Here is a 22,542-nt window from a genome sequence, read left to right as displayed (position 1 = left end):
TTCAGAGAGAATAAATAACAAAACTCAAGATTAGATAACTAAATAGAGTCAGAGGTTGAATTAGGGCAAAGGAAGGCTCCTGATCAAGTTCTTTCCATTAAATGTCATCACCCCACCTGTTTGATTCTTAGTTCTTCACCTGCAATAAAAATCAAAACTCCCACATTTCATTGACTATATTATGACAATCCACGAATTTATGAGGTTTATGACACATACAGTGGATTATTATGTAGCCATTAAAAAGCACATTGTAGAGCTATATGTAATGAGGTGGATAGACCTAGAGTTTGTCATACAGAGTGAAGTAAGTCAGAAAGAGAAAGACAAATATTGTATGCTAACTCACATATACGGAATCTAAAAATGGTACTGATGAACTCAGTGACAAGAACAAGGACGCAGATGCAGAGAATGGACTGGAGAACTCGAGGTATGGGAGGGGGCGGTGGGTGAAGGGGAAACTGAGACGAAGTGAGAGAGTAGCACAGACATATATATACTACCAACTCTAAAATAGATAGCCAGTGGGAAGTTGTTGTATAACAAAGGGAGTTCAACTCGAGGATGGAAGATGCCTTAGAGGACTGGGATGGGGAGGGTGGGGGGAACTCGAGGATGGGGGGGAGTCGAGGGAGGGAGGGAATATGGGGATATGTGTATAAAAACAGATGATTGAACTTGGTGTACCCCCAAAAAAATAATAAATAAATAAATAAAATTTTTTAAAAAAGCACATTGTAGCAGAGCACTGAATTACAATGAATTGTGTTCATTATGTATTGACTGAAAATATCAGGATACAAAATAATATGCCCCATTTATTTTTTAATAAAAATAATGCATGCACAGAAAACAGAAAATAGGAAAGATGTGCATTAAAAATGCCAGTTCACCAATGGAAGTTCAGTTTATTAGTTATTTTCACTTAAATCTAAATTTTCTAACTTACCAGGTAGTATACTGAAGTAGGAAAAAAATGCTTTTTAAAAGGAAAATCAGGTGGGGGCTTCCCAGGTTGCACAGTGATTAAGAATCCACCTGCCAATACAGGGGACATGGGTTCGATCCCTGGGCCGGGAAGATCCCACATGCCTCAGAGCAAACTAAGCTCGTGTGCACAACTACTGGGCCTGTACTCTAAACCCCGTAAGCCACAACTATTGAGCCCATGTGCCATAACTACTGAAGCCTGCATGCCTAGAGCCTGTGCTCCGCAACAAGAGAAGCCACTGCAATGAGAAGCCAGCACACCACAACGAGGAGTAGCCCCCATTCGCTGCAACTAGAGAAGGCCTGCACAGCAATGAAGACTCAATGCAGCAAATAGATAAATAAATAAATAAATAAATAAATAAATAATTTTTAAAAAAGGAAAGAAAATCAGGTGATGAGTATAAAGTCACACCAAAGCCAATTAGCAGTATAACTGAAATCAATCCTTTCCTTCATGGCCATTGTCACTGGGATAATCTTTTTATTTTGTTTATATTGTTGAATAGAGCTTTTCAGACAATAAGTCACCACAATGTTCAGGAAAGATCTTTGTGAAAATGAGATTAAAACTCATTCCCTATGGGGATGGTTGGGGGGGGGAATGAATTGGGAGATCTGGATACCAAATTGTACACTCTAAATATACGCAGTTTATTGTAAAAAATAAAAAGTTAAAAAAAACAAAAAAACAAAAAAAAACCTCATTCCCTATGGAGGCACAGGAGATTTTTAGGGCTGTAAAAGTCTTCTGTGTGATACTATAAGGATGGATACATGTCATTATATATTTGTCAAAACCCACAGAAAAATACAAAACATGAACCCTAATATAAACTAAGAAGAAAATAAAGTCTCATCCCCCAACTCCCTTATGTAAGTGTTCTGCTCCAGCCTGATGAATCTACTCACTCTGCCAGGAAACAGATAATGTGTTTCTCACTTCTCACTTAAAATATCATTGCCCTTATTCTGCTCTTCAGTCTTAAAAACCTGCTGGAGTTCCTTTGCCTTCAAGAAGTCATCCATGGGAATCTCTTCTCCACTGAACACGCAGCCCCCTTTCTGTTTATCATTTTGACACAATAGATACTACTGCCCTGTAAATGATTTTGTACTCCTATCTTCTGTGGCTATTCAACTTTGATATTGTTAGTTAATATTTAATGAAAATTTGACTATCCAGCTATGTAAACCCCAGATCACCTCACAATTTCCTAGACAAAGATAAAAAGGAATTATTTAACTTATTATTCCAAACTTTATATTAAAAACATAAATGGAGAACCCCTGCTGCCAGTGCCTCTGTCTCCTAGGTGAGCCACAGCTGCCCCACACCTCCATAGGCAACCCCCCCAACACCAGCAGGACAAGCAACCCCAAAAGTTTGGACAACCATGAGGAAACAAAGAAACACCATGCAGGCAAAGGAGCAGGAAAAAAACCCACAAGACCAAATAAATGAGGAGGAAATAGGAAAAATGCCTGAAAAAGAATTTAGAGTAATGATAGTAAAAATGATACAAAATCTCGATAACAAAATAAAGTACAAGAAACAGTTCATAAGAACTCAGAAAAACAAACAGCAATGGATAACAAAATAACTGAAATTAAAAATACTCAGCAGAATGACTGAGGCAGAAGAACGAATAAGTGAGATGGAAGATAGAATGGGGGAAATAAACGCCACAGAGCAGGAAAAAGAAAAAAGAATAAAAAGAATAGAAGACAGTCTCAGAGACCTCAGTGATAACCTTAAACGTACCAACATTCGAATTATAGGCATCCCAGAAGAAGAAGAAAACAAGAAAGGGTCTGAGAAAATATTCGAAGAGGTTATAGTGGAAAACTTCCCCAACATGGGAAAGGAAATAATGAACCAAGTCCAAGAAGCACAGAGAGTCCCATACAGAATAAACCCAAGGAGAAATACACCAAGACACATATTAATCAAACTAACGACAATTCAACACAAAGAAAAAATATTAAAAGCAGCAAGAGAAAAGCAACAAACAACATATAAGGGAAAACCCATCAGGATAACAGCCGACCTATCTACAGAAACTCTGCAGGCCAGAAGGGAATGGCAGGATATACTGAAAGTCCTCAAAGAGAGAAACCTACAGCCAAGAATACTCTACCCAGCAAGAATCTCATTCAGGTTTGAGGGAGAAATCAAAAGCTTTCCAGACAAGCAAAAGTTAAGAGAATTCAGCACCACCAAACCAGCCTTACAACAAGTGCTAAAGGAACTTCTCTAAGTAGGACACACAAGAAAAGGAAAACACCTACAAATACAAACCCAAAACAATTCAGAAAATGGTAATTGGAACACACATGTCAATAATCACTTTAAATGTAAACGGATTAAATGCTCCAACCAAAAGACACACACTGGCTGAATGGATCCAAAAACAAGACCCTTCTATATGCTGCCTACAAGAAACCCACTTCAGACCAAGGGATACATATAGACTGAAAGGAAAGGGATGGAAAAAGATATTCCATGCAAATGGAAGTCAAAAGAAAGTTGGAGTAGCAATACTCATATCAGACAAATTAGACTTGAAAGTAAAGACTATGAAAAGAGACAAGGAAGGACACTACTTAATGATCAAGGGATCCATTCAAGAAGAACATATCACAATGGTAAATATCTATGCCCCCAATATAGGAGCACCTCAATACATAAGGCAAATGCTAACAGCTATAAAAGGGGACATCGACAGTGACACAATAACAGTGGGAGACTTGAACACCCCACTTACATCAATGGACAGATCATCCAAACAGAAAATAAATAAAGACACACAAGCTCTAAATGACACATTAGACCATCTCAACTTAATTGATATTTATAAGACATTCCATCCAAAAACGACAGAATACACTTTCTTCTCAAGTGCACATGGAACATTCTCCAGGATAGATCACATCTTGGGTCACAAATCAAACCTCAGCAAATTCAAGAAAATTGAAATCATATCAAGCATCTTCTCAGACCACAATGCCATGAGACTAGATATCAATTACAGGAAAAAAACTGCAAAAAATACAAACACATGGAAGCTAAACAATTCACTCCTAAACAACCAAGGAATCACTAAAGAAATCAAAGAGGAAATCAAAAAATATCTAGAAACAAATGAAAACGAAAACACAACAACCCAAAACCTATGGGACGCAGCAAAAGCAGTTCTAAGAGGGAAGTTTATAGCAATACAGTCCTACCTTAAGAAACAAGAAAATTATTGAATAAACCACCTAACCTTACACCTAAAACAACTAGAGAAAGAAGAACAAAGAAACCCCAAAGTGAGCAGAAGGAAAGAAATCATAAAGATCAGAGCAGAAATAAATGAAAAAGAAAGGAAAGAAACCATAAGAAAAATAAATAAAACTAAAAGCTGGTTCTTTGAGAAGATTAACAAAATGGATAAACCATTAGCCAGACTCATCAAGAAAAAAAGGGAGAAGACGCAAATCAACAGAATTAGAAATGAAAAACGAGAAGTAACAACGGACACCTCAGAAATACAAAACATCATGAGAGACTACTACAAGCAACTATATGCCAATCAATTGGATAACCTGGAAGAAATGGATACATTCTTAGAAAAATACAATCTTCCAAGACTGAACCAGGAAGAAATAGAAACCATGAACAGACCAATCACAAGTACGGAAATTGAGGCAGTGATTAAAAATCTCCCAACACACAAAAGCCCAGGACCAGATGGGTTCATGGGCAAATTCTATCAAACATTTCGAGAAGAGTTAACACCTATCCTTCTCAAACTCTTCCAAAATATTGCAGAAGGCGGAACACTCCCAAACTCATTCTACGAGGCTACCATCACCCTGATACCAAAACCAGGCAAAGATGTCACACAAAAAGAAAACTACAGACCAATATCACTGATGAATATAGATGCAAAAATCCTCAACAAAATACTAGCTAACAGACTCCAACAGCACATTAAAAAAATCATACACCATGATCAAGTGGGGTTTATCCCTGGGATGCAAGGATTCTTCAATATATGCAAATCAACCAACGTGATACATCATATCAACAAATTGAAGGATAAAAACCATATGATCATCTCAATAGATGCAGAAAAAGCTTTTGACAAAGTTCAACATCCACTTATGATAAAAGCTTTCCAGAAAATGGGCATAGAAGGAAATTACCTCAACATAATCAAAGCCATATATGAAAAACCAAAAGCCAACATCGTTCTCAATGGGGAAAAACGGGAAGAATTCCCTCTAAGAACAGGAACAAGACAAGGGTGTCCACTCTCACCACTATTATTCAACATAGTTTTGGAAGTTTTAGCCACAGCAATCAGAGAAGAAAAAGAAATCAAAGGAATCCAAATTGGAAAAGAAGAAGTAAAATTGTCACTCTTTGCAGATGACATGATATTATATATAGAAAACCCTAAAGACTCTACCAGAAAACTGCTAGCACTAACTGATGAGTTTAGTCAGGTAGCAGGATACAAAATTAATGCACAGAAATCTCTTGCATTCCTATACACTAACAACAGAAGAGCAGAAAGAGAAATTAAGGAAACTCTCCCATTCACCATTGCAACCAAAAGAATAAAATACCTAGGAATAAACCTGCCTAAGAAGGCAAAAGATCTGTATGCAGAAAACTTTAAGACATTGATGAAAGAAATCAAAGACGACACAAACAGATGGAGAGACATACCATGTTCCTGGACTGGAAGAATCAACATCGTGAAAATGACTGTACTACCCAAAGCAATTTACAGATTCAATGCAATCCCGATCAAATTACCAATGGCATTTTTCACAGAACTAGAGCAAGAAATCTTACGATTTGTATGGAAATGCAAAAGACCCCGAATAGCCAAAGCAATCTTGAGAAGGAAAAATGGAGTTGGTGGAATCAGGCTTCCTGACTTCAAACTATACTACAAGGCCATAGTGATCAAGACAGTATGGTACTGGCACAAACATAGAAAGGAAGATCAATGGAATAGAATAGAGAACTCAGAAGTAAGCCCAAACACATATGGGCACCTTATCTTTGACAAAGGAGGCATGAGTATACAATGGAAAAAAGACAGCCTCTTCAATAAGTGGTGCTGGGAAAACTGGACAGCAACATGTAAAAGAATGAAATTAGAACACTTCCTAACACCATACACAAAAATAAACTCCAAATGGATTAAAGACCTACATGTAAGGCCAGACACTATAAAACTCCTAGAGGAAAATATAGGCAGAACACTCTATGACATACATCAAAGCAACATCCTTTTTGACCCACCTCCTAGAAGAATGGAAATAAAATCAAGAATAAACAAATGGGACCTCATGAAACTTAAAAGCTTTTGCACAGCAAAAGAAACCATAAACAAGACTAAAAGGCAGCCCTCAGAATGGGAAAAAATAATTGCCTATGAAACAACGGACAAAGGATTAACCTCCAAAATATACAAACAGCTCATGAAACTTAATACCAAAAAAGCAAATAACCCAATCCACAAGTGGGCAGAAGACCTAAATAGACATTTCTCCAAAGAAGACATACAGATGGCCAACACACACATGAAAAGATGCTCAACATCACTCATCATCAGAGAAATGCAAGTCAAAGCCACAATGAGGGATCACCTCACACCAGTCAGAATGGCCATCATCACAAAATCTGGAAACAACAAATGTTGGAGAGGGTGTGGAGAAAAGGGAACTCTCCTGCACTGTTGGTGGGACTGTAAGTTGGTAGAGCCACTATGGAAAACAATTTGGAGGTTCCTTAATAAACTACAAATAGAACTACCATATGATCCAGTCATCCCACTCCTGGGCATATACCCAAAGAAAAGCATGATCCCAAAAGAAACTTGTACCATAATGTTTATTGCAGCACTCTTTACAATAGCCAGGACATGGAAGCAACCTAAATGCCCATCAACAAATGAATGGATACAGAAGATGTGGCATATATATACAATGGAATATTACTCAGCTATGAAAAGGGATGAGATGGAGCTATATGTAATGAGGTGGATAGAACTACAATCTGTCATACATAGTGAAGTAAGTCAGAAAGAGAAAGACAAATATTGTATGCTAACTCACATATACAGAATCTAAAAATGGTACTGATGAACTCAGTGACAAGAACAAGGATGCAGATACAGAGAATGGACTGGAGGTCCCCTCGAGGTATGGGAGGGGGCGGGGGGTGAAGGGGAAACTGAGACGAAGTGAGAGAGTAGCACAGACATATATATACTACCAACTGTTAAATAGTCAGTGGGAAGTTGTTGTATAACAAAGGGAGCCCAACTCAAGGATGGAAGATGCCTTAGAGGACTGGGGCGGGGAGGGTGGGGGGGACTCGAGGGGGAGGGAGTCAAGGAAGGGAGGGAATATGGGGATATGTGTATAAAAACAGATGATTGAACCTGATGTACCCCCCCAAAAAATAAAAAATAAAAAAATAAAATAACATAAATGAACTTAAGTCAATCTATTTCATGAAGGCTTCCAAAACCTTACATATCCATGAAAATTTCTTTCTCCTCTCTACTTCTGAAGCCTTGGGATTCTATATCTCATAAGAACATACACAGATGGCAAGGGAGCATGGCCCTTTCTGTGTACACATAGCCAGGATGGTAACTTCAGAGAAAATTTTGGTCCTCATGTCGATAGCCTAGAAAGTTCTGCTAGTCAAAGATCAGTATTCAGGATTCCTTAAATTGCAGTATCTACTCTTTCCACTTGCAGTCCTTGACTGCCCTTCAACCATTTCAAGAAATCCTAGCTTAAGGATTTGAATCCCAGTCCTATTTCATGTGTCTGATTAATACTAATAAGAATCATATAGCTACAGGGAAGAGCAGAGACCTGCTCGTTCTAAGCAAAATACACCGAAATTAATAAATAAACAAAAAAATTAAAAGAGTTGTTTGCAACATAATTGGACCTAAATGGAAACCATATGAGAAGAGAGAGGAAACAGTAATCACTGCAGAAGTCTCCTGAAAGATAACTTTTGAAAAGTATAAACAAAATATCAGCAGTTTCCTTTATTCTGGCATTATATTTTACCTAGTTTAGGGAAAATATAATACTTTTGGTCAAAAGAACATAATTACAAAGAATGAAAAAAATATACTTCCAATTTGATTTAAAAGTGTTTACCACCATGTATAAAACATTCATATAGAAGCACCTACAACTTAAATGAATTTAACTAAACTTTGGGGAGGTCTTAATGATAATAGCGGTGTTTGACCACAGGCTCAGAGTGTCCAGATGCCAAAATGTTTTCCCCTTAGGAATAAGAGTGGCCATAGACTTCTGAACTCTAGTAATACTGAAGCTTTTTTTTTAAACTCCAGTTTAAACTTTCTTTTGTCAATTGTCATCAAAATCTGCTGAGGACTCTCAGACTGCACTGGACTATGTGAGATGTTTAAAGAAATTGAATCCTGTAATGATGTTGATGGTGGTGATGACAACAAGAATAGCTGTTGCGGGCTTCCCAGGTGGTGCAGTGGTTAAGAATCTGCCTGCCAATGCAGGAGACACGGGTTCGAGCCCTGCTCCAGGAAGATCCCACATGCAGCGGAGCAACTAAGACCGTGCACCACAACTGAGCCTGAGCTCTAGAGCCTGCGAGCCACAACTACTGAGCCCATGAGCCGCAACTACTGAAGCCTTCACGCCTAGAGCCCATGCCCCACAACAAGAGAAGCCACCACAATGCGAAACCTGAGCACCAGAACAAAGAGGCACCCCCGCTCACCACAACTAGAGAAAGCCTGCCCACAGCAATGAAGATCCAATGCAGCCAAAAATAAAATAAGTAAATAATAAAATAAATCTTTAAAAAAAAAAGAGAGAATAGCTGTCATAGGTGTCAACTGTCTACCTGACCTCCTTTCTCCTTCATTCCAGGAAGTCCATCACATCTCTAAAGTGAACTGCTCTCCTCACGCACCATGCTAAGTGGTCCTAGTGAGAGCTGCAGAGTATAATCTCACAAACCTTTTGCCAAAGGGTGGGCAAAGGATCCCACCTGACTTCGTTGGTGAAAACCCTTCCCCTTTTCCAGCTTTATGAGATATAATCAAAAACAAAATTGTAAGATATTTAAAGCGTATAATGTGATGATTTGATATATGTACACATTATGAAAGGATCTCCCCCCCTCCATTGAGCTAATTAACACATCTGTCACCTCACATATTCACCCTCTTCTCTTGTTGGGTGAGAACACTTAAGTTCTACTCTCTTAGCAAATCATACAATACAGTGTTATCAACTGTAGTCACCTAGACTTTTGAATTGAAACTAAGGGAAAAGAGAAATGTCCTCTCTGGTGGTAAAGCTCGGAAAGCCAACAGCTCTGGGTTCATTTGCACCCTATGGAATGTGCAAACCTCTCAGCAGAAACAAAAGAGGTTGAAATAGAGAAACAGGAGAGATGGAGGGAGGGCCCAATGCAATCTCCCAAGTAGACGAAGAAGGGTTGCCTTTACTCTAACTTTCGACTGAAAGAATCCTGATTACCACAATAACTACCATGTCTTGAGGCTGACTTGGTGCCAGAAACTGGGCTAAGTGCTTTAAACACATTAATTCACTTAATCCTTATAACTACTCTATTAACCAGGCATTATTATTCTCATATTGTAGAAAAAGAAACTGAGACACAGAGAGAATACCCAAAATTGTACACTTAGTTAATTGCATAATTAGAAGTATTTTAATCTGCCTTCCCTCAAAGTTCAAGCTCATTTTCATTGTAGAAATCTATTTCCCTCATCCCTTCCTAACTCATAAGTCTTTTCCTAGCGTGGACACAGTAGCCAACCTGAGATGGGGACCCACTAGTTCATTGGACCAGAAGGAACCATCTTCTTTTGGAGACTACAAAAGTGATCCTGAACTCCTGCTAATAAATGAATAAGGCCACCAGCTCTACATTCTAATATTCTAACTAAATTGTTATAATATAATAATGTGACAGTATAATATATAGCAAAACAATTATAGATTCAAGATTCTAATTTATTAGACAAGATGCCATTGAGTCAACAGTCTCAATAAGTTTTGATTTCCAGAAAAGATACAACAATCTAATGTAGCAAGCATTTATCGGAACTCCTCTGTGTTCAGTTGTGCACTAGATGCGAAGTAATACAACAAATCAATTAAAAAAAAACAATATTTTCCTCTCCTATAGAAGCCAGAGGAATAGGACATACATACCTGATGCAGCTTAGTATCAACCACTAAGAAGCATATTTTTATTAAAATTATAAATCAGAAAAATCACATGGTGTAGTGATTCAGACAGTGGGAAAATCAGTGTGTGCTGGCGGAGAGACTGAATGTCTTCTGGGAGATGTGATGGAAACTATAAGTATCAGTATGAAGCATATAGGTAAAGAGGAGATGCAAGGATACTTATTTTTTAATATATTTATTTATTTATTTATTCATTTATTCATTTATTGGTTGCATTGGATCTTCATTGCCACACACGGGCTTTCTCTAGTTGCTACGAGCGGGGGCTACTCTTCATTGTGGTGCATGGTCTCCTCATTGCAGTGGCTTGGGCTTCAACAGTTGCAGCACATGGGCTCAATAGTTGTGGCTCATGGGCTCTAGAGTACAGGCTCAGTAGTTGTGGCACACGGGCTTAGTTGCTCTGCAGCATGTAGGATCTTCCTAGAGCAGGGCTCGAACCCGTGTCCCCTGCATTGGCAGGCAGATTCTTTTTTTTTTTATAACTTTTATTGAGATACAGTTAACAGACAATAAACAGCATATATTTAGAGTGTACAATTTGGTATCCCAATCTCCCAGTTCATCCCCCCCCAACCCTCCCCACTTTCCCCACTTGGTGTCCATGTGTTTGTTCTCTACATCTGTGTCTCTATTTCTGCCTTGCATTTCCTCCTTCATAGTTGTTAGCATTTGCCTTATGTACTGAGGTGCTCCTATATTGGGTGCATATATATTTATAATTGTTATCTCCTCTTTTTGGATGGATCCCTTGATCTTTATGTAATGTCCTTTCTTGTCCATTGTAACATTTTTCATTTTAAAGTCTATTTTATCTGATGTGACTATTGCTACTCCAGCTTTCTTTTGATTTTCATTTGCATGGAATATCTTTTTCCATCCCCTCACTTTCCATCTACATGTGTCCCTAGGTCTGAAGTGAGTCTCTTGTAGACAGCATATATATGGGTCTTGTTTTTGTATCCATTCAGCCAGTCTGTGTCTTTTGGTTGGTGCATTTAGTCCATTTACATTTAAGGTAATTATTGATATGTGTGTTCCTATTAACATTTTCTTAATTGTTTTGTTTTTGTTTTTATAGGTCCTTTTCTTCTCTTATGTTTCCTGCTTAGAGAAGTTCCTTTAGCATTTGTTGTAGGGCTGGTTTGGTGGTGCTGAATTCTCTTAGCTGTTGCTTGTCTGTAAAGCTTTTGATTTCTCTGTCGAATCTGAATGAGATCCTTGCTGGGTAGAGTATTCTTGGTTGCAGGTTCTTCCCTTTCATCACTTGAAATATATCGTGCCACTCCCTTCTGGCTTGCAGGGTTTCTGCTGAGAAATCAGCTGTTACCCTTATGGGAGTTCCTTTGTATGTTATTTGCCATTTTTCCCTTGTTGCTTTTAATAACTTTTCTCTGCCTTTAATTTTTGTCAATTTGACTATGTCTTGGCCTGTATCTCCTTGGATTTATCCTGCCTGGGACTCTCTGTACTTCCTGGACTTGGGTAGCTATTTCCTTTCCCATGTTAGGGAAGTTTTCAGCTATAATCTCTTCCAGTATTTTCTCAGGTCCTTTCTCTCTCTCTTCTCCTTCTGGGACCCCTATAATGTGAATGTTGGCACATTTACCATTGTCCCAGAGGTATCTTAGGCTGCCTTCAGTTCTTTTCATTCTTTTTTCCTTATCTTTTCCGCATCAGTGATTTTCACCATTCTGTCTTCCAGGTCACTTATTCACCCTTCTGCCTCAACTAATGTGCTATTGGTTCCTTCTAGTGTATTTTGCATTTCAGTTATTGTGTTGCATATCTCTGTTTGCTCTTTAATTCTTCTAGGTCTTTGGTAAACTTTTCGATCTTTGCATCCAGTCTTTTTTCAAAGTCCTGGATCATCTTCACCATCATTATTCTGAATTCTTTTTCTGTAAGGGTGCCTATCTCCTCTTCATTTAGTTGTTTTTCTGGGTTTTTATCCTGTCCCTTCATCTGGTACAAAGTCCTCTGCTTTTTCATTTTCTCTATCTTTCTGTGGCTGTGGTTTTCAGTTCCACAAGATGAAATACTGCTGATACTACTTGATACTGCTGTCTGCCCTGGCAGGCAGATTCTTAACCACTGTGCCACCTAGGAAGTCCTGCAAGGATGCTTTTGACCCCCTAACTGCATTTATCAAATATTTAGGAAGCCAGTACAGAAGCTGTTATAGAGAGCCACACGGAAGTGCCAAAGTGAGAATGTAGCAGAAAGCAGACAAACAAGAAATATTGCAAACAGAGTGTATCCATAGAGCAGCCACTGTGGAAAATAGTATGGAGGTTCCTTAAAAGACTAAAAATAGAATTACCATATGATCCAGCAATCCCACTCCTGGGCATATATCCAGAAAAGACGAAAGCTATAATTCAAAAAGATACATGCACCCCAATGTTCATAGCAGCACTACTTACAACAGCCAAGACATGGAAACAACCCAAGTGCCCATTGACCGATGAATGGATAAAGAAGATGTGGTAAATATACATAATGGCATATTACTTGGCCTTAAAAATAGTGAAATCTTCAGCCACATGGATGGACCTAGAGATTGTCATACTAAGTTAGGTAAGTCAGACAGAGAAAGACAAATAATATATGACATCACTTATATGTGGAGTCTAAAAAATAATACAAATGAACGTATTTACGAAAGAGAAACAGACAGACATAGAAAACAAATTTATGGTTACCAAAGGGGATTGGGGTGGGATAAACTGGCAATATGGGATTAACAGATACACACTATCATATATAAAATAAACAACAAGGATTTACTGTATAGCACAGGAAACTACATTCAATAGTTTGTTCAATAATAAACTATGATGAAAAAGAATAGAAAAAACCCAAAGTATATCCATAGAGTACCATCACTGATTTGATATGGGAGATTACAGAATAGATACCATTAATGATGACCTTAGAATTAAAAGCCTAGGTCCTGGGGAAAGGTTGAGATGAGAAATAATTTGTTCTTTAGGTCAGAGTTATTTCCTTATAAGTAACAAAATAAATTAATAAACTACTTAAAAAACATAAAAATAACAGGACAGAGGTCAGTCAATGTTTTACACATTTTGTTTAAAAAGTAAATGAGATAAGAAATAAGAAAAAAATGAGAGCCTTTGAGAAGTTTTCCCCATAAGCCTACTCTTTTCCCTATTGTCTTCTTCTAGGTAAATTATACCATTCTTCACCCAGCTGCTCAAGTCAAAAGTTCTACCGTGACCTTTGAACTCTTCCCTTTTGCCCAGCCCACTAGCAAATCATGTTGGCTCTCCCTCAACCCATATTTAGCCACTTCTTTCCTCCTCCGTCATTCCACCTGAATCTAAGCCATCAGCATGTGTCACCTGGAAGATTGCAATGTTACTGCCATGTTTTAACAGTTAATCTCTCTGCTTCCACCTTCGTTCTCCTAACAATCAATTGTCCACACAGTGTAAATCATATTCAAACATAAATTGGACCCTGCCCTGTTTAAAATCTTCCAATTACCAGGATAAAATCTAAAACCTTTTTCACAGGATTGATAAAGTAACCATTTAACTTCAAAGAGCATGTGTTCTCCCTAAAAAGACTCACAGTAAACCATATTTAACAATACTTGTAATGGATAGAAAGCAAATTTCTCTTAATCTAGGTATAACCTCCTTTGACTTATCTATAATCCAAATATCCAACATTTTTATTCATCAATCTCCCAAAAGTCAACTGAAGCAAACAACAGTAAAGAGTAATTTAATTTAGAGAGAAATTGATATAATAATATATAACAAAAGAAACTAATTTTTTTCAAATATCTGGCTAAGCTTACTTTGGTTGGTAGTATAAGAAATGAGTCTAAGTTTATAAAGTCTAAGTTTATAGAATAAACATTTTCCTCTGAAGATTTCATTCTAACATTCTTCATAAAATAAATGAAGTATATAAAAATAAATTCAGATCTACAGTTCTGTCAATGAAAGTTCATAAAGGGGTCCAAGTATAATCTGGCCCCCTAACAGTATATTAGGAAGACTTATTAAACTGGCTTTTAACAGAAGAAAGATGGTAGATCAATGTTTAAAGAAACAGTTTGAATATGTTCTGTAGTTCAGTTAATACTGTACTAAGATCAACTTGTGGGATTTGATGAAGTCTATGGCTATGTAAGATACCACCAGGGAATGCCAAGTCAAGGATACATGGGAACTCTACTATTTTTGCAACCTCTTGTTAAATTAAGTCAAATTATTTCACAAATTTTTAAAAGGTTAAAAAAAGAAATTATCCATAAAATGAATACACTATGATAATTATACATCACTCATATAAAGTCATTAAAGTATTCCTCCTCAGGACTGATACTAAATAATTTTGTTTTTAATATGATTTTGTTTTTAATATTTGTAGTATGTAGAACACAAACCATGGTAAAAATTCAGCCTCAGGAATTCTAGCTTTATGACCTTGGAAATTTTACTTACCTTCTCCAGCCTCAGTTTTTATATCTGTAAAATACAGATAATAACACCTAACTTATAGCCCTGAGAGATTTAAGTGAGATAATATATGTAAAATGCTTGGTAGATGCCTGACAGAGTGAGCCCACATGATAAGAACTCAGTAACTGGCAGCTAGTTAATTACTATTGATAGCTTTAGTTAATAAAATTGAGTTTCTTTCAAAATAGCCTGTAGCTCAGATTCTGAATGAGGTTTTTAACACATTCTTATAAGAAAAATCCATTCATATGGCTCCTGCCAAATTCCAACTTGCTAACCAGATAATAATTAAAGATTCTTATTGATCGGTTGGAAATGCCTCCCTCACACACCCTTTTGGGGATCAGAAAAGCACTTCAAACTCAACATGACCAAATCTGAACTCATAATCTTTTCGCACAAATTTAGTCCTCCTCTAGTGAATGGTGCCACCATCCACTTATGCAAACCAGAGCTAAGAAAGCACTTCACACCCAATTCATCCTAAAGATTTTATCTCCTGTCTATACATCTGTCCACTTCTCTCCATAGCCACTGCAGCTCCTGACCACAAGTTACACTCTCTCTCACTTGCACCTCCTAAGTGATATCCCTAGATCCATTTTTGACTCTTCCTTTTGTCTGCATTGTAGCTAGAATGATTTATTTAGACATAAAAATGTGATTATCGGTGCTATCTCCCACACATACTATCCCCTTGGAAACCTGAATCAGCTGTACAATGATCTTAGCAGGCTAAACACTGAAATTCTTGATATCACCAATGAATGTGGCCCTGACCCATTACTACCCCTCAGAGCCCTATCATCGTGGTTTGATCTGTTTTCTCCTCATCAGCCTTCTCGCACTCTTTCAGGTCCCTCGTGTTCTCCATTCTTCCTCCCAGCACAGAATCACCTCTTGGGTCTCTGTTTCTAAATCACCTGTGCTGAACGAAATTGAGTTATTTGTAGTGAGGTGGATGGACTTAGACTCTGTCATACAGAGTGAAGTAAGTCAGAAAGAATAAACAAATACTGTATGTTAACACATATATATATGGAATCTAAAAAAATGGTACTGGTGAACCCAGTGACAGGGTAAGAATAAAGACGTAGATGTAGAGAACAGACTTGAGGTCATGGGGGGTGAGGGAAGGGGAAGCGGGGTTGAAGTGAGAGAGTAGCATTGACATATGTACACTACCAAATGTAAAATGGATGGTTAGTGGGAAGCTGCTGCATAGCACAGGGAGATCAACTCCATGCTTGGTGATGACCTAGAGGAGTAGGATAGGGAGGGCAGGAGGGACGCTCAAGATGGAAGGGATATGGGGATATATGTATACATATAGCTGATTCACTTTGTTGTACAGCAGAAACTAACACAACATTGTAAAGCAGTTATAATCTAATAAAAGATCTGAAAAAAAAACTAAAATACAAAAAATAAAAATTAAAAAAAAAATCACCTGTGCTGTCTCCTCCTCTATCAGTTTCTAAAAAATCAGACTGGCCCCACTCTCATTTCCAGGCTCCAGTTTTCTCCTCTACCTATTGATAGACTTCTTGATAAGTGACATTATCTGCTTCCAGGATGACTCCCTGTCATTGTCTCCCTGAGCCCTAAGTTGTGTATTAAATTACCTTCTTCACATCTCTACTTGGTGTCTCCAAGTTAACACATCCCTGCCACCTTCCACTCTGACAAGCCTGTTCATCTCCCAGTCTCCCCATCTCAGTGCATGCTTCCACCACCTACCAAGTTGATCAACCAAAACCCCTGAAGGACTCCCCTCACCTCAACATTCAATTCATCAGCAAATACCAGACAGCATCATTTCTTCTCTCCATCTCCACTGCCTCCTCCCTAATCCAAGCCACCATGATTTTTTCCCTCGACTGACCTCCTGATACCACCCCCTCCCCAACAAAAAAATGATAGTTTGGATTCCTTTTATTAGTTACAACTAATGCATTTTTTCTTGACTCAATATATTGGCTAAAACTTTAATAACAATATTTAATGATTGTTGTAATACACAGTGATTTTTAATGTCAGTTTTTCCGTAAAATAGAAGTTGCTTGTTTGAGAGAGATTTTTAATTATTTATTTTGTATCATTATTTAAAGCAGCGATTCCAACTAATGGCTAAACCACCCTATCAAGAAACATTGATTTAAAGGAAGTATGCGTATAGTCTTAATTTACCATTTATTCCAAGAATGCAAGCTGAATTTTACTAAATTCATTTCTGTTTTGTACCAAACTGAACACGTTCTTACTCTTTATATTTTTTGTTTAGGTAAATTATATTAATTAATTATTTCATTTTGAACCATCCTTCTTTACTTAAATAACTCACACTTTTATTTTTAAGAAATTACTGGATTTCATTTGTTGCTGTTTTACTTAGTATATGACTTGGAATGTTGCCTCAGTTTTCTTTTTTTGAGTTACCTTTAGCAGCTGTCTTATAAATTACTTTATGCTTGCTTGCTAAAATGAACTAGAAAGCCTCACATATTTTCCTATGCTATGGAATAAATTGTACAACACAATAAATGTCTGATGACTGAATGAATGACCAGAAAAACATTCCATAAATTTATTTGAGCCAAATGTATTCCTGGGAATAAATTTCTGATAACTTTATGTCTTTCACTGTTATTGGTTCTTTCAGTTTTACTCTTCTCTAGCCAACTATGGTCATTTATATTTCTATGTATAATTTTTTAAATTTCAGAATGGCACTGTATGGATATACACATTTTTAGTTTACAATTTTAATCTCTTCGATATCTATTATTTGAATCCCCATTTCTGAGTTACATTTTGTTTTCTCTGTATGGTTAGTTGTTAGAGATTAAACCAGTACCTCTAAAAAAAATTGTCAATTAATTTCCCACTTTGTAATTCATCAATTTCTGCCTTCCCTCACATAGGGATTGATTTCATTAAACTTGTTGGTTATTTTGTTTCTGGTTTCTTACATTGGCAACTTTGTTTATTTTTGTACTTTCTTATTCAACAATGAAAGCATTTAATGTGATGACATGTATGGCCATCTCTCAAGCAATAATCTCATTTCTGTTATTTTCCATATATTCTATTGATAAAGGTTTGATCTCCTCTTAGATACAAAAGTTATTTATGAGAGGGCTTATCTTTTCTTTTTTTCTTCCATCTTGCAAGAGATTAAGGTTGTTGGCTAAATTTTTTTTAATCTCTATGTTTATTTTATTGTGATTATATTGTATCAACATATAACTTCCGTTTATTAAAATTTATTAAGGTTTTTAATTATATATATGGGGTAAAGATATAGTATACATATATACAAATTATAATACCTCTATTATATATCATATTTCTTAATATTTTCTTTATAATTTTAATCTAATTTAAAGGTTAAAAACCAAAAGAGGTAAGCAAATTTCATTTCTCTCATTACTATTTTTGTTTCTGTTAATTTCCTCTCATATTTTTTACAGATTTACTTTATATATGTCTATATTATGTTACCTGGGGTAAAACTTTTCTTACTACAGGGGTCTCACTGAATATTGAAATCTTTATTAATATAAAATGTATTTATTTTGACTTTTCTTGTGAATAATTTTGAAATTCTTGCTTCTGTTTTATTTTTATTTTAAGGATTCACTTTGTCCAATACTTAACTAAACATTTTTCTGAACTGGTTTTGGTTTCCTCTGATATAAAAAAATTGTGATTACATTTTCATTCATTACTAAATTTTTTTTCTATGTAGATTCATTTCTAACAAGCATATTTTCTTTTTATAACTGGCAGACTTATTCTTTCTTTTATTGTCTTTTTACACCTTTTTGTTGTTTTAGTTCGCTTACTATTTCATTGTCTTCTCTGTTTGTATTTCACCCTTTATTTTATGGTTTCTTTCATCCTTTTTTTCTCTCTGGTGATTTGGAAGGTATACCTCTTATATTAACTTCTGTTAGAATTAACTCATATCTACATATTTACTTCCTATGGCTCTCATATCTCATCTCCAGTTTCCTATGGCTCTAGTCCCCAATTTTAAACCCAGATTCTTATTTGAGAATTATAACCTGTGATGGTTAGTTTATGTGTCAACTTGTCTAGGCTGCAGTATCCAGGTATTAAATCAAACAGTAAGCCTGGTGTTGCTATGAAGGTATTTTGCAAATGTGGTTAACATCTGCAATCAGGTGACTTTAAGTAAAGGTGATGGCCCTCAATAATGTGCGTGGGCCTCATCAATCAGTTGGAAGGCCTTAAAAGCAAAATTGAAGTTTCCCTGAAAAAGAAGAAATTCTACCTCAAGATTACAGCATCAGATCCTGCTCAGGTCTTTGCAGCCTGTCAGTCTGCCCTACAAAATTTTGAACTTAACAGCCCTTTTAAGCATGTGAGCTAATTCCTTGAAATATATCTCTTTATATATAATATATAGTATATAATATATATGTACACATACATACACAGATAAACTACTATTATATATATTTTATAGAAACAGAACCCTCACTAATACATTAACTTTCAGATTTTATGTAGTTTCTTTTATAAGAACAATTAGAACTTGTCCTATTTTAATAACCATAGTTACAATATTATATTTGACTTATTCCAATGCTTCGCCCTTGTTATCTATATTTTATCTATCTTTATACGATTCCTGAATTTTATTTGTATTCTTAAATTTTAGACTCAACTTAATGTCTTCATTAGAACAGATTTTTGAATTTTTTTCAGTTCTTGCAAAACAAAAGAAGTCTTTTGTTTACATTCACATGTGAACAGCATGTTAGCAGGGTCTATGTCTACAAGCCAAGGCTTTGCTTATAATCTTTTTTCCCCTAAACATTTATAGATTTTGCACCACTATCTTCCTACATTTAATGTTGTAGAGAATTCTAATGTTATCAAGCTTTATGTCCCTTTTTGTTTTTCTTTTACTTTTTTCACTTATTTTTCTTATACTGTGCGGATATGTAGCTTTCATTATTCTCAATGTTGTTCCAATTAAATAGAAATAATCCCAGGTTTGTTATGTGTATTTTAGTTAAGTTTTAATTATTCTTTGTGTTGTCATTATTCTGGACTCATTAGAAAGAGCAGTTATCACAATGATCTTCATATGTTCTGTTCTCTATTCCTAATAACTTCTCTTTTATTATTTTCATCTCTTGCTCTTGTCTTCTTCATTTATATAGACACCATCAGTTTCTTCATGTTGCCTGCTCACTTTGAAGCAGTGGTGATTTCATTCTTTACTGTCTCCAATGCATTATTAAATTCTATTACCGCAATTTAAATTCCATAAGAGTCTTTAAATGCTTCATCTCACTCATTCATTTCTAAATTATCTCTTCACCAGCTACCATTTTAATTCAGACATTGTGGTCTTTCCTTATATTTCATCTATTATCTCATAGGATTCATATTTTTAAAGATTTATTGACAGCAGAAAATGTGTATTATCTAAAATTTGCTCCTTAAATTAACCATATCCCCCCTACCTTTAGCTTGTTTTGTTCTTCTTCCATTATGTTACAGAGAATATTTTAAATTCCTTCTAGGTTTTTATTTTTCCATTTATTTATCCTTGAATTATGATTCTTAATCTAAAATTTAATTTCATATTGTAACAAAAACCTCCAGCAGAAGCAAACCAAACCAAGAAATACATCCCTAACTTACTCTCATTCCTTACCTCTCATTGCCTGAGGCAATGTCAGCCCCAAGATGTGTCCAGGATTTCTCAGGATAAGCACTATGAAGTTGAACTTTTCCAAACACCCCTGAAAATAAAAGGAGCAACAGTTGGATAGGAAAATCCTTCTGAGAAATTAAGGCCACATAAGCAAAACTCATTAGAGAGCTTAATGTGCAAGATACATGATATAGGAACTATATATGAAGATATCCACCTTATCAGAAAAAGAACATTTAACATCTCACATGGCTATGAAACTACTTTTTATTCTCTCAAAAGCTACAGAGAAATGAATGCTATACCACATCTAGCAATCCAAGAGCTGGGAAATAGACCACTCTAATGGCTAACTAGTTAGATTTCCACCAGTAAGTGACTCCAAACCATTTGCAATTCTATTGGAAGTTAACTGGTTTTGATATTTTGTGTTATGCAGTAGACTTTCCAAAAGCAAGATAATTTTGTTTCCTGAGGAAAGAGATTTGGTGCTATTAGTTTTGTTTTCCATAGCTGGACTTCAGATTTTTTTGCATTACAGATATCAAAGGATAGATCTCTAGCTCCTTTGTTTCAAAATATAATTTATTTCAGACTCATAAATTAAAGTCTTACCAGGGACATGCTTGATGCAGTGCAGTTTTATTCTTTCAGGTCTTTCCTCTTACACATTTTATTGCCATTTAAAATCCCATGAAGCAAAATTCTTCATATACTAGTTGTCTAAACATGTTTTGAACATGAACCCAAGCAGTAACGAAATTATCATCATGCACTTCCTAGCACGTCTGTCTGTTTTTAGGTAAATAACCACACCAACAAATGAATATATTCATACATGTTTGAATAGAAGTTCTAATATTTTCTTCCTGCACCCAAATGGGTTGATTGTCTTCACACCCCTGGGTTGGTGTGCCCTATTTTATTGCAAATCACTAATCTTGAAATCTAAAGATGTCACAATTTTTAGCAAAAAAAAAAAAAGTATAAATAAAGGAAGTAAACACCAGTAAGGTACAAATAATACGCCTTGGTTTTCATCCAATGTGAACTAAAAAAGCTCAGTTAATTAGAACCTAACCAACTGTTTATGTCAACATCCATAATTTTACCATACTCTAATTCAGCAAAAAGTCAGAAGATAATAAAACTAAAGTAAGGATTAATGGAAATGGAAAAAAGACTCCCACTTTTAGGACATGTCCTAGAATCAATCTTTCATAATAATAATAAAATATCATCATCATCAAAAAATTAATCTTTTCCACTATTAGCTAAGTAAGCTAGACAGGAGAGTGGAAAAATTTAGAGAAATTTAACAAAAACCAGTTTATTTCCTTTAATTTACCAGAAAGCAGATTTCTTTATCATTCCCAGTCACCAAAGATTTACTCTAAAATGACACCATTTCTTAGTTGTTTCAAGGAGATTATAATACTTGAAGAAATTAAAATATGTTATTTACTTATGATATCACCAAAATTTAAGCTTGCAATGACAAACATTTCATTCCTTATTCAACTTCGTATCAGAGAAATTTTCAAAAACAGTTGTTTGGCAATACAGCTGGCATCAAAGATCAAGATAGGCACCCTCGTATGCTCCTAACACAAAGCCTAGTTCAACGTGGCACTCCATGAAATAGAGTGGACACCACAGGCAAAAAGAGTCCATGCTCTCGTTGTGATCCACCTAGTTTGTCAACTTGCAAAAGTAAAATATTACTTAACCTCATATTCTTAAAAAAGATAAAATAAATAGCATATATGAAAAATCATTTGGAAACAATAAAGCACTATCAAAGTATTAGATGGCTATGGTTATACTTTATGAAACAAGGTTACCAAACTTCATACTATCCTAACATGATTGTTTCCATTTTACTGAGTCATTGAGATCTTATAAAATTAGGATTGCCATACAGAGAAAATAAGAAAATGCTAGAACCTATAAAAAGCCTCTTATACCTTTCCTTTAAAAGTAAGTTATTGTGTGGTCCTTGCATCATAGTTATACAAGCCCAGTCCTAGTTTCTGTGCT

General features: G+C 35.9%; 1 protein-coding gene across 1 annotated transcript in view; it reads right to left on the bottom strand.

Moving 5' to 3' along the window:
• Nucleotides 1–22,542, bottom strand: part of PKHD1 (PKHD1 ciliary IPT domain containing fibrocystin/polyductin) — a 443,114-nt gene that overhangs the window by 128,843 nt on the left and 291,729 nt on the right. The window contains exon 54 of the mRNA XM_057700365.1: nucleotides 20,503–20,590. Within this exon, the coding sequence (XP_057556348.1) occupies nucleotides 20,503–20,590 (88 nt within the window). The remainder of the gene's footprint in view (nucleotides 1–20,502; nucleotides 20,591–22,542) is intronic.

Source organism: Hippopotamus amphibius, chromosome 11, assembly GCF_030028045.1.
Source record: "Hippopotamus amphibius kiboko isolate mHipAmp2 chromosome 11, mHipAmp2.hap2, whole genome shotgun sequence".
NCBI lineage: Eukaryota > Metazoa > Chordata > Mammalia > Artiodactyla > Hippopotamidae > Hippopotamus > Hippopotamus amphibius.
The sequence above is the reverse complement of the archived record's forward strand: the minus strand, read 5'-3'. Positions and strand labels throughout refer to the sequence as shown.